The sequence below is a fragment of the Felis catus genome, chromosome A1 (assembly GCF_018350175.1).
Source record: "Felis catus isolate Fca126 chromosome A1, F.catus_Fca126_mat1.0, whole genome shotgun sequence".
In the NCBI taxonomy this organism is placed as follows: domain Eukaryota; kingdom Metazoa; phylum Chordata; class Mammalia; order Carnivora; family Felidae; genus Felis; species Felis catus.
The window spans coordinates 47,658,477-47,672,650 of NC_058368.1; the positions used below are offsets into that span (position 1 = coordinate 47,658,477).

At 36.1% G+C, this 14,174-nt stretch overlaps 1 protein-coding gene across 7 annotated transcripts in view; it reads left to right on the forward strand.

Annotated features, from left to right (window-relative positions):
* PIBF1 (progesterone immunomodulatory binding factor 1) overlaps nucleotides 1-14,174 on the forward strand; it is a 207,355-nt gene that overhangs the window by 169,078 nt on the left and 24,103 nt on the right. For 5 of the 7 annotated variants that reach the window (XM_045054215.1, XM_045054221.1, XM_045054219.1 and 2 more), the window contains exon 16: nucleotides 7,390-7,474. In XM_045054215.1, coding sequence (XP_044910150.1) covers nucleotides 7,390-7,474 — 85 coding nt within the window. Of the gene's footprint in view, nucleotides 1-7,389; nucleotides 7,475-8,819; nucleotides 9,651-14,174 lie in introns of all 7 variants that reach the window. The other 2 variants (XR_006595574.1, XR_006595569.1) reach the window with 2 other exon arrangements.

Genomic DNA, 14,174 nt, shown 5'->3' on the forward strand with positions numbered 1-14,174 from the left:
CAGATGCCATTTGTGGAGACAAAATAATTTTTTAAACAGATAAAATATACACATTTGCTTAGATTCTGTTGACTTTGCCAAGGAATTTTTTAGGGTTTTCTTCCCCTGACTCTTTACATGAAGTAACCCATGAATCACCTAAATATAAATAAACCCCTTTCACTTCCTTAAATTTAAATTGTGTTCTTACATGACACCTTATCCAAAGGACTTGCTCCACTTAATAGCCATTCACATTCTTTAACTGTTCATCTATACAATCATTTTAGTCTTTTTAAATTGGAGTAAAAGAGTGATGTTATATAGAAAGAAAGATTTTAACTCATGGATGGTTGATTAGTTGGCTTAGTTATTGGATTTTAAGGTTGTTAGAATAATTTAGATAAATTATTAGCCAATTCATAAATATAGAAGCAAAGAATTAGGTGGGAATAGAAATTGTTAAATTAAGGAATTGGAAAACAATAAGGAGAATATATTAAATTCAGATTTCCTAAGGTATATAATCAAAGTATAAAGCTACTGGTAATTAACTCTAAAGTATGGGAGGGTATTCTTTTTGATGGGTCAGAATAACCACCTTCTCTTGTTTCTATCCCACCAAAATAATTGGTCCAAAACTTTATTCCTGATGTTTTTAATCTTAAGATGATAGGTTAAAATAATTTTAAATCACATTTATGCTTTAAAATGTCAATATAAGTAAGAATTTATTTTTGGATTGATTTTGAAGTTAATTACATTTAGAATATGTATAGCCAGTATTCATTAAATTTACTGAATAATAAATAAACCAAATTAAGAAACTGTTAAATAATTCAATCAATTAAACAGTTGTTCTATAAATAGCTACTAGGGGCAATAGAAATTATGTCTTATCACTCACTGGGTACTTGGTTATCTTAGGGAAATTGAGGGAAGAACTTTTTCTTCCTATATTATATACTTCTGGTATATTTGAAATTTTGTGTAGAATCTTTTTTTTTACCTTTTTAATCTTGGAGTGAAAACATAAAAGTCCTGTGGAAAAATTACCTTTCACAGTTACCTTCGAAGAAGTTTATTTGAATATTTATTTAACTAAGAATTAAGAGAGCTGAAAATCTTTAATACAGATTAATTAATAATATTAATTATTAAATAGTTAGCTGTAGGAGGAAACTATAAAGATGAACAAATTCAGCCCTAGAGAAATTAAGTAACTTGTTATCTAAGAACATACTGTTTGGTCGTAGGGCCAAAATTTGAATCCAGATCTGTCTGCTTTCCAATTCTATACTCTTAACCATTATGTTATACTGCCTCCCTATGTTCTATTCTGAATAAGGGGTAATTTTTCGTTAACTAATGTAATTAAGGAAGAGAAGCCAAAAAAAAAAAGTGTAAAAGAATAGTTAAATTTGGAGCTTTAATGAATTGACAGTTGTTGAAGCTAGGTGATGGATGCATGTGGGTTTGTTATATTTTCTCTCTTTCAAAATATTCCACATAAACTTGTTTTTAAAAAACAGAGTTTAAAAGGGAATACAGGCTCTACAGATAGGTTGCCTGGGTTCATATCTAGCTCAGTACTCAGCTTTGAATTAGAACAAGTCAGTTAAACTCTCGAAACCTCCACTCTCCAATAGAACTCTCTGTAATGGTAAATATATTCCATATCTGCACTGTCCAGTATGGTAGCCACTACCCACATGAAGAACTAAATTTTTAATTTTAATTAAATTACTTTTCATCTTAATTACCACGTATGGCCAGCTAATGGCTATGTTATTGGACAGTACAGCCAGTTTTCTCATTTGTGAACTGAGAGTAGTACTCTAGCACTAGCAGTACCTAATTCATATAGTCATTTTGAGGATTAAATGATATAATCTCGGTGATATATATAGGACTGTGCCTACACATTATGAATGCTATATAACTGTTTGCTCTTTTGAGTATTGGTCTGACATGTAACAAATTTTCATGTTGAGAATTACCTTAAAAATAAGAAGTAACATTTCTCAAAATATCTTGAATTTTGACAAAAATTAGGACTCCCTTAATGTGAGAAGTAAGTGAGATGATTCATTTTCAGGAATACCGAATAAAAGCTGTGCTGTCTAGTTAACAATAGGTTTACAACCTATTGGAAATATGTACAAACCCTCCCCCCCCCACCTCCCCCCCCCCCCCACACACACACACAGTCGAGTCCCAAACCCTTAGACACTTCACTTCCTGGTTCTTCTTCCCCTCTCCATTTCATGGGCTTATTTTTCACCAGCTTTGCAATGAGCATGTGCCAAAGAACTGAAGTCTCTGCGTCACCTCAAGGAATGTACATTTGTTCCAGTCAGGCTACTTTTTGGCCTTACATGGGCATAAGCGACTTCTGGGTAAGGCTGTAACCTCTGTAGTACTCAGCCAATGAGGAATCAGGGGAGGAACTTCCTGCAAGGAGATAAATTGCCTGCTGTAACCCCTCTGAGTGGATCTGTCCATCAGACACCAGCTCTTGCAAGAATGTTGATTAAAGCCTCACTTCACTGTTCTCCTCGTCTCCACGTCTCTCCTATGATTGGGGCAATGGGCTTCTTTCTCACACTTAGTAACAGCAACAATAATCATAAAAACTATGCCAATTACGAAAATTGGCATAAAATATAAATATATAAAAATATTTTTGTGCTTAAATCTGAGTCCTTTAAAGCTGTTCCATAAATTTACTGTATATTTTGATAGATTCTGAACTAGTATTTCATAGGATATGAAACCTTGCTCTTAATTGAAGTAGCTATGCTACCTTGTAATGTGAAAAATTAAGGTGCTTTCAGTAGGTTAATTATGACCTTTGAGATGCTGTTAAATGTACCTTAATGACATGAATGAAATACCATAAAAATAGCCCGATCAACGAGTCAGATACAGCAGTCTATCTACCATCACTCCTACTCTGAGCTGATGACATTTCAGATGTAGTGGAATTATCCTGGGCTTTGAGCACACATCAGCCTGCTTTCTTTTGTCATAGTAAATGTGCCTGTAAAATACAGATCTTAGCGTGAACATCAAGGGTTAGAAGTGAAAATTAAATGAAATGACCTATATAAAGCTTCTGGCACATGAGGAAACTTGGTAAATATTACTTCCCTTCCTTTTGTCCTTCATTAATTTGAAATGTAAACATAAAATGACCCATTCAAAAAGATTACTGAGTGGTTGTTCTTGAAAATGCCTGTTCCTTTTTGCTGCATGTTGATTTTAATTGTAAGGAATATTTATATTAATTGATTATTTTTTTAATTGAAGTATAGTTGGCATGCCATATTATATTAGTTTTAGGTGTACAACATAGGGATTAGACATTTAGATACGTTACAAAATGCTCACCATGGTGTGGCTGCCACCTGTCACCATACAAACTTATTACAGTATTATTGACTATATTCCCTATGCCATACGTTTCATCCCCGTGACTTACTTATTTTATAGCTGGAAGTTTGTACCACCTAATCCCCTTCACCTATTTTATCCAAGTCCCGGCCCCCTCCCCTCTGGCAACCACCAGTTCTTACAACTATTTTCACCAGTTTTTATGAGTCTTTCTGTTTTGTTTTGTTTGTTCATTTGTTTTGTTTTATAGATTCCACATGTAAGTGAAATCATGCAGTATTTGTTTTTCTCTATCTGACTTACTTCATTTAGCATAATACCCTCTAGGTCTATCCATGTTATTGCAGATAGCAAGATTTCATTCTTTTTTATAACAGACTAATATTCCCATGTGTGTGCATGTGTGTATACACACTACGTCTTTATCCATTCATCTATCTGTAGGTTACCTTTTTGTGTTCTGTTGATGGTTTCCTTTGTAGTTTCAAAGCTTTTTAGTTTGATATAGTCCCAATTGTTTATATCTGCTTTTGTTGCCCTTGCCTAAGGAGACAGATCCAAAAAAATAATTGCTAAGACCAATGTCCAAGGGTTTATTGCATATGCTTTCTTTTAGGAGTTTTATGGTTTCAGTTAAATGATTACCTTTTAAATATTTCTCTATTCAGTAAAAGCTCTTTAAAGAACTGAGTAATTTTATCATTTTCTTAGAAAATAAAACAATACCACTATACCACACCCATGACTTGCAAATTTAGCTATACATATTCAATGTGTAGAAAGATTAAATATGTACTAAAATGAAATCATTATAAACACATTAAAAGCTAACATTTGAGATATCACTATTAACTACTTTAAATCCCCCTATCATTAAAGTAATAATCCCTTCTAAAAGTAGTACTGGTAAACTTTCTACCAAGCCACAAGAGACAGTCTGGGTTATATAGTTTGTTTGATCTATAGTTCACAACTGAACGAAGCATGGAAAGAGAATAATTAGCATAAATTTCCTTTCCCGGTTGTCAGTTCTCAGTTTATTCTTTACTAGTAGTTTAAGAAGAAAAAACTACTTAGCCTTGTAAAGCTAAGTCAGGGTATACTGATCCAGGAAGTTAAAGAAGAGTATATCAGGAATATGTTTTCATATAGCAGGTGACACAGAGCCATAAACATGAATTTCTGAGTAATAATTAACAGTGAATTAAACAATTATGGGTGTAATAAGCCATTCACGATAGATGTGCTTATAAGGAGATTTGTTTTGTAGTTGCTTTATGAGTCACGCATGGAAGCTTTGTATTTTTAAAGGTAAATTTCCACTGTTGTGAAATGTGTCTTAAGGAGACTAAACTTCGTTTGAGTAATTACATACATACTGGAAGAAAACAGAGTATAATAATCGTCATATTCAGTTTTAGAGACCCATGTGTTGAAGATGGCCTCCTTTGTGGTTTAAGAGTATATTATAGAGAAGGCTGAGACTTAGAAAATATATGCCCAAGTATTGTCTGAGGAGTCTGTACTGTTTGTCATAAACCCACATCTTGCAGATAGAACAGAGTTGCTCTGTAAACCAATTTATACACCTAGCTTTTATTCTGTATTATACAGTTACTTTTGCTATTTATTTTTTTTACTTTTTTTAATGTGTGTGTGTGTGTGTGTGTGTGTGTGTGAGAGAGAGAGAGAGAGAGAGAGAGAGAGCGCGTGCGCACGCGAGCAAGCACAAGTGGCGGAGGCAGAGAGAAACACAGAATCCAAAGCAGGATTGGCTTTGAGCTGTCAGCACAGAGCCCAACACATGGTCCGAACTCACAAGCAGTGAGTTCAGGGCCTAAGCCGAAGTCAGATGCTCAACTAAGTGAGCCACCCAGGCTCCCCATTTTTGCTATTTAAATATGGAATATTTACTTTATTCTGGAAAACACTGAACACTACATATAAAGGATTTCTAATGAATTATCCAGTCAAAATCCTTTATCACCTCAACATTCCTCCATTCCTGTTGCACTGCATTTTAAGGGCCTGTTGGTATTTGAGAGTATGTATGTGTGTGTGCATATGTGTACTGTATGTGAGTGTATGTTTACATACGATGTGTATGTAACATGTATATGAACATTAACATGCGTGTGAACATTAATACATTTCTATTCCTCGAAAAATCCTAGTCCTATGTTACTGGATGTTTATTTTAATTTCGAAAAATGTTTTATCTTCTTCATGATGATTCTAGCTAAAGATAGATTTGAATTCAACAGTTACAGAAACATCTGATCTTTACCAGGCTTTGGAAGACTCTGGCAGAATCTGGCGTTCAGTTACATTATATTATTTAGTTCTTTTCAACTCCAAGGCTCAGTAAGATCTCTGATGCTTAATTCTGAAAGTCAAATCTGTTTTTCTGCTAAGTTGCTAACCTGTATGGCATTTAATTACTGTTTTTCTGTGATACTTGTTTTTCATCTAAAGTAGTAATACCATATACATTTATGTCAGGTTTTATGTGTTCAATTCTTTATATAATCATTTCACTAGATAATTCATATATCACTTTGACATACATGAGTATTATTTTCCACTTTTACAGATGTGAAAACTGAGGCTTAGTCATGTGGTGTGATTTATGCCACACACTTGTGTCAGTGGCACAGTTGGAAACAAAAGTCAGAATTGCATCTTGTGTTTTCTCTCAGAGGACAAACTGTGGTGCTTCCTTGGGGAAGTTCACGGTTACTAGGAAAAAAGAGAATGTGAGCTTTTTCCTCTTAAATCCTTGGAATTACCAGTTCTTCCAGAATACCTGCTACTATTCCCTGAATTTAAAAACAAAAACAAAAACTTCTGCCTAATTTAAAAATTGATGGCTTTCCATTTTGTTAAAGGATAACTTAAAACATGTTACCTGTTCAGCAAAATAATCCTCACTAGTTTTACCTTCACAGATTTTGTTTTGACATTTATGGAATTACGGTATTTTAATTCACTGTTGCTTTTCTTATTCTCGTTGTAGTGCTGAGTAGATTCATTCCAGGGGCTTTCAAAGAGTATTTCATTTAACGGTTCTAATTAGTTTTTATATGTTGAATAATAAAACTCCAGACAATATAAATCATGCCTCAAATATTTATCTTTTAAAATATTAATATATTCTTCTATTTAGGCTTTTTTCACCCTTTCGTATCAGAAAACAGGTCCTATCTAAGGGAAATTCACAAGGCAAACTTAGAAGTTAAAGATTGAACTAAGAATATAGAGACAAAAATTTTTTTCCCAAGTTTACCACATACTGAATATCTGATTCATTTATCTAATTCAATTATATACCTGGTAATTTAGTGTGCAGTAAATTATAAAATGTTACTTTTAGTTTTAAGGTTAAATTTTTTTTTTCAACGTTTATTTATTTTTGGGACAGAGAGAGACAGAGCATGAACGGGGGAGGGGCAGAGAGAGAGAGAAGGAGACACAGAATCGGAAACAGGCTCCAGGCTCTGAGCCATCAGCCCAGAGCCTGACGCGGGGGCTCGAACTCCCGGACCGCGAGATCGTGACCTGGCTGAAGTCGGACGCTTAACCGACTGCACCACCCAGGCGCCCCAAGGTTAAATTTTTAATTTGACTTCTAGTATCTTGAGTTTTACTATTTTGCCCATACATACTTTACCTTTTATATAAATCCCACTTCATCTTTTTACATTTCAGGATTAAATAGTCACCTTTAAAACACAAATTTTATACCCCTACTAGGCAGGAAAGATTCTCAGAAAACATCTCATTTGCACTGTCAAATGATTATTAAAAGAAAAAGTCTTCTTAGAAAATAGCTAGCTGTTGGTTAAATCAAACATTATAGTGGATGGTCTGATAGATATCTTTATAGAGTATAAATTTAATTTCTCTTTAATTCAAGCCATCATATTTGTCTTTAGCCTTTTGCTTTTTTCTATTTATTAATTAGATTTACACCAATATGATGACTTTTTAAAACTTGGGTGTTTTTTTTTTCAGCAATTTGAATAAAGAAAAGTCAGCTTTACTACAGATGAAGAATCAAATGGCATTAGATTTAGAACAACTTCTAAATCATCGTGAGGTACTTTTTCTATGTTGTCATAATTTTTACTTTAGGCTTTTTCAAAGTCCGTGTTGTGTTACGATTACTGGATCCCAGTTGTCCGTGTGCATTAATGACTTCTCATGTTTGTGTCTCATTGTGATCTGGTCCTTTATATTGAATATGTGATACACTTTATTCATTGTGAATTAATTTATACTTTATTCTTGGGTTAATCCTTATTCCTGGAATACTCCTTGTTATTGACCCCTTATTGCCTTGTTCATATATCTGGAATTGAATTTCCACATTATTTAATAATTGTTTTATCTCTTTCTCACTAGACAGTATATTTCCTTAGCATACCTCTGTCTCATTCATCATTGTATTGCCCATATACTGTATGTATGTCTAGTGTGTAATATTTGTGTTGAACTTTAGAGTCCATAAAGGATTTTTTGTTGTTATTCCTCACCAAAAATCCTTTAGAGCTAATAAAATTTCCTCATTTTATAAAAGGACAAATGAATGTCTAGTGGCTTGCCCAAAGGAGAAATGAGTTTTGAGTGGCTTGCCCAAAGCCAGTTAGTAACTAAGAGATAACCCCATTTTTCTTTCTTGTTTTTTTGAGTCAGACTTATTGAAGTACAGTATACCCACAGTAAAATTCATGCCCTGTTTAAGCATACATTTCTATGATTTTTGACTGACACAGCCAGTTTCATAACCATTACCATAATCAATAAAGAAAATAGTTTTATCACTTCAGGAAATTCCTTCATGCCCTTTTTGTGTCGACCCTTCTCCCCAGCTCCAGTCCTAGCAACCCCTTATCTATTTTCTGTCCCTATAGTTTTACCTTTTCCAACAAAAGATTTTACATTTCCCCAGAATGTTGAATAAATGAATTATCAGTCTTTTCAGGTTGGACTTTTTTCACTTACCATAAAAAAGATACACCGAGGGGGCGCCTGGGTGGCTTAATCAGTTGAGCTTTGGCTCAGGTCATGATCTCATGGGTCGTGAGTCTGGGCCCTGCGTTGTCAGGCTCTGTGCCGACAGCTTGGAGCCTGGAGCCCGCTTCAGATTCTGTGTCTCCCTTGCTCTTTGCCCCTCCCCCACTCATTCTCCCTCTCTCTCTCCCTTTCTCTCTCAAAAATTTAAAAAGGGATATACCTATGTTGCTGCAAATATTAGTCATTTATTCCTTTTTGTTGCTGAGGAATATTCTATTGTATGGATATACCAGAGTTTGTTACTCCATTCACCAGTTGATGATCATTTGACTTGTTTCCATTTGGAGGCGTCTTGTAAATAATACAGCTGCTGTAAATGATTGTGTACGTGTTTTGGTGTGAATGTCAGTTTCCTTTTCTCTTGGTAGATACCCCAGGAGCAGGATTTATGGGTCCTATGGAAAGTATATGTTTAACTTTATAAGAGACTGCCAAACTATTTTCCACAGTGACTGCACCTTTTGCATTCCCGTCAGCAATGAATGCGTGTTCCAGTTGTTCCGCATCCTCGCCAACAGTTGGTATTATGAAGCCTAGTTTTTTAATCCAGTGCATTTTTTCCATTGAACTATCACTGCCTTGTCTTGGCCATGTTTTTGCCATTTTGTTATCCTAACAGAGAAAGAAATGCTCAAAACAGATCATTGGTTTATAAGTATCCTGAAGACATTGTTTCCTAGTCTGGGAAAGCTATATCAGGTATTTGGGAAGAAATTATTGGAAAGATATTATTGAGAGAGATGAAGTGGGGAATATTACTGGAAGCAGTTCAGAAGTGCATATCCTAGAAGTGGTGTCAGGGGAATTGCAGGGTTGTCTCTCTGTCTTAGAAATGGCCTTTAGAGTAGGTTCTCTTAAAGGTGTATTTTATATGTTGGGTGAAAGGGATAAGGTGTCCCTGGACTAGATTTTAGAGATGACTTTTGTGTAGCTAACTAGATCTAACAACAGGTGATATAGATTAGGAAGAGCTTCTCTGAAGATACTTACTCTTTTTTTCTGGCTTTCAGGCCTCATCTACTACCACTTGTGTCCTAAGATTCTGCCTTCAAATAGTTGTTTCTTCACTGTGGAAGCCTGATTCATTCACTATGTGAATTTTCACAAATGTTTTCCAAAATTGACTATTTAGGAAATAGTTACTGCAGATGTCCATTCAGCGATACCGGCTACTTTTTTTCCATAAAGCTGCATAACAAGTATGTTTTTGGAATGGCGATTCTCATTTGTTTTTAGAAGATTATGCTACACTCTGAAAAAGATAGGAGCAACTTTATATATTTTATACATCATGCTTGGAATCACATTATTCATGAGTCCAAATAAAAACTCAAAGTTCTACTTAGTGGCTTGAGAATTGAGTAAGTTTAGAAGAAAATATGTTTAAACATAGAAATTAAATACTAGCAAAATGAAACTCCTACTATATGACACCAATGAAATGTGCGTGGATACATGTCTAATTATGAGTTAATTTTCATGCATTTGATGGGATCTTCATTTTGGCAATTACATTTTAATAATCCAACATTATAACTTTTCTTAATGCCAAACATCTAAAGAAAAGGAGCTTTATTTCTTTTCAAAGCAAAATAAAAATTGAAGCTTAATAAAATAAGCGATACAAATTTTTCATCTTTTTCTAAGAAACAGTTTAATGCCAACTTGCATAGAACATGCAGATACAAAAGCAAGTGTAAACTGCTTATATGGAAGGGAATGGCAGGTGACTCAGGGCAATGCTTGACCATTCACTTGAATATTTACCTGATGAAACAGAGAGTCTGCAGAATTGATTTATTCATTTTATGGCTCTGATGGGTCAAGTGCTTAGAATAGCCAATAGATAACAGTCAGATAAGAATACCTCTGATAAATGTAATATTTTGAAAGTGAAAATCAGGGCTGAGGGGGCTCCTGGGTGGCTCAGTCAGTTGAGTGTCCAACTTCAGCCCAGGTCATGATCTTACAGCTAGTGAGTTCGAGCCCCGCATCGGGCTCTGTGCTGACAGCTCAAAGCTGGAGCATGTTTCAGATTCTGTGTCTCCCTCTCTCTCTGCCCCTCCCCTGCTTATGCTCTGTCTCTTTCTTCCTCTGTCAAATAAATAAATATTTTTTTTTTAATAATAAAAAAAGAAAGAAAGAAAATCGGGACTGAGACTAAGGTGAGGCAAACAAACCACCTAGGGCACAAAATATAGGACGTGCCCACTCTGAGGATCATGCACAGTGCACCTGAGAGCTTGCCCCACCCTAGGCAGGACCCTGGGAAAATTGTCTAGTATGAGTCACTGCTTTAATCCCAGCTAAATTTTCTGTTTAAATCCACATGTGATCAAATGCACATTTTAAAGTTTTTCATTGCCTTTTTTGCACTGGACAATTTAACTTTTTAAGTGTCACTTAGTTCCAATAAGACTTTAGGTGGTCCTGAGGTGCCTGGGTGGCTCAGTGAGTTAAGCATCCGACTCTTGGTTTCAGCTCAGGTCATGATCTTATGGTTTGTGAGTTCAAGCCCTGCATTGGGCTCCATGCTGACAGTGCAGAGCCTGCTTAGGATTCTCTCGCTGTCTCCCTCACCCATTTTCTCTCTCTCCCTCTCTCTCTCTGTCTGTCTCTCTGTCTCTCTCTCTCTCTCCTTCTCTCAAAGTAAATAAATACACTTAATAAAATAAAAAGACTTTTTTTTAATTTTTTAATGTTTATTTTTATTTTATTTTATTTTTATTATTTTTTTAATGTTTATTTTTGAGACAGAGAGAGACAGAGCATGAACGGGAGAGGGTCAGAGAGAGAGGGAGACACAGAACCTGAAGCAGGCTCCAGGCTCTGAGCTGTCAGCACAGAGCCCGACGCAGGGCTCGAACTCACAGAACGTGAGATCATGACCTAAGCCAAAGTTGGACACTTAACCGACAGAGCCACCCAGGCGCCCCTAATGTTTATTTTTGAGGGCTAGAGAGACAAAGTGCAAACTAGGGAGAGCAGAGAGAGAGATAAAAATAGAATCTGAAACAGGCTCCAGGCTCTGAGCTGTCAGCACAGAGTCTGACATGGGGCTCAAACCCATGAACTGAGATCATGACCAGAGCTGAAGTCAGACATTCAACCAACTGAGCCACTCAGGTGCCCCAAAATAAAAAGACTTTAGATGGTCCTGTACTATGAAATGAGATCGCCCACTCCTTTACATAATTATCCAAGTATGCGTTAAATGAAAAAAGAAAACAGATGAGATAATTCTAGGTTGACAATTCTAAGACATTGGGGCATGACCATAGAGGGTTTTTATTTTCTATATTAATTAGTGTTAGATCAAAATTACTTGCTTAAAAGTAGCTAAGTTAAATATCACAGAGTTAAATATTATTGTCCCCACTTTTACAGACAAAACTGAGGCTGATAAGAGTTAAAAAAAACTAAACCATGATTATATACTTACTGTCAAAACTAAAAGAAAATCCTTTTTTTTTTTCCTGAAACAAAAGCTTATGATCTTTTTCCTTATTTCCATTTAGACAAAAACCTCATGATGAATTATTGCTTGCATTAGTTCCAGGAAATATTTTTGCCACTGTAGATGAAGTTATATTCTTTCTTTTTTGTCAGAAAGTGAAAACTATGTAATTTAATGTGTTTCCTTTTTGTCTTAGTTGCCAAAACTCTCAGAGCTGAATATCTTATCCAGGTGTTATAATCTTTTTTTCCTCTTTCACTTTTGATGCCTCAGAATAACTTTCTCTGTTTCTTTCAATAGGTTGTGATCTTTTTTACCCTTAAATGTCTTTACTTATATACTGAGACCTCTGAGGTGTAAAAATATAAAATAATTCAATCTTAAATAATGAGGTAAAAAGGAGGTCAAGGAAAAGATCAACTCCTAGGACCCCACTGTTGGATAGCATAGCAGGGCTTCAAGCTAAATAATTCAGTTTTGAGTAAAAGAAATGGATGACTTGGAATGTCTTCTTTCTTGTTGAGTGTACCTCTCAGGACTCTTTTTTTGTTTGTTTTTTAATTTATGTATTTATTTTGAGAGAGAGAGAGAGAACACGAGTCAGGGAGAGGCGTCAGAGAGAATCCCAAGCAGGCTCTGTACTGCCAGTGCAGAGCCGAATGTGAGGTTTGAACCCACAAACTGTGAGATCATGACCCACCCAGGCCCCTATCAGGAATCTTCTTTAATGGCTTTTTCATGTTTCGTCCATTTTTATCCACTCATCTTTGCCTCATTGAAACAAGATTTGCTGATTTGGAAATTCTAATTCTGTGCTTCTGTGGGTATATTTCATCATACGCCCTTAGAATATAAGTTTTCAAGAGTTGGAAAATCATATTTAACCAGCCAAATGTCTAATAGAATACTGAGCATAATTTTAAAAAGCTGATGTAAAAGGGGCACCTGGGTGGCTCGGTCGGTTAAGCGTCTGACCTCAGCTCAGGTCATGATCTCACGGTTCATGAGTTCGAGCCCTGCGTAGGGCTCTGTGCTGACAGCTCAGAGCCTGGAGCCTGCTTCGGATTCTGTGTCTCCCTCTCTGTCTGCCCCTCTTTTGCTCACGCCCTGTCTCTCTGTCTCTCAAAAATGAATAAACATTTAAAAAATAATAAAAAAAGCTGATGTAAAAGCTCTTTTTTAATTTCTTTTGCAGCTATATTAAGGGTAGTGGTAAGAGCTCCACTTAAGAAACTATTCCAGTATTTCAGTGAGTGATGGTGGTATCTTGAACTTGACTAGTGATGATGGTGTCGAGCAAAAATGGACTAATTTGAATTTTTTTAATGTTTATTTCTGAGAGAGAGAGAGAGAGAGAGAGAGAGAGAGAGAGAGAGAGAGAACGCACTCTTGTGAGTGAGTTGGGGAGGGGCAGAGAGAGAGGGAGGCCTAGAATCCAAAGTAGGCTCCAGGCTCTGAGCTGTCAGCACAGAGCCTGATGCAGGGCTCAAACCCATGAGCCATGAGATCATGATCTGAGCCAAAGTCGTACACTTAACTGACTAAGCCATGCAGGTGCCCCAAGAATGGACTAATTTGAAAGCTATTTAGAAAGCAGAATCATAGAGTGTGGTGATTGGATCCAGAAACTGTTGAAGAGAGGAGGAATGAGAATTGATGGCCTGGGTTTTGGCTTGTGGCCTGGGTTTATGGTGGTGCTACACAGCACATGGGAGGAATAGATTTGGAGAAGAAAATCACAAGGAAATACCTAAGTAGAGATAACCAGTAGAGAGTTAAAAATGTAGATTCTGGAGGGGCGTCTGGGTGGCTCAGTTGGTTAAGCTTCCAACTCTTAGTTTCAGCTCAGGTCGTGATCTAACAGTTTCTTGAGTTCGAGCCCCACACTGGGCTCTGTGCTCACAGCTACAAGCCTGGTTGGGATTCTCTCTCTCCCTCCCTCTGCCCTTCTCCTGGTCACGCTGTCTCTATCTTTCTCAAAAATAAATAAATAAGCTTAAAATATGTATTTTTTTTAAATGTAGGTTCTGGAGCCTAAGAAAGAGAACTCATCTAGAGGTAGAGATTTGGGGGTCACAGCATAAAGATAGTGCTTTACATGGAAGTCATTAAATGAACTGATAAATGAAGTACATAGAGTGAGAGCAGAAAAAGGCAGAGGCCATACTCTTGAAGAGTACCAACATTTAAAGGATGGGCAGAGGAAAAAGTACATACACAAATTAGAGTGCAGGGTGACCATAAAGATAGCAGGAACTTCAGAAGG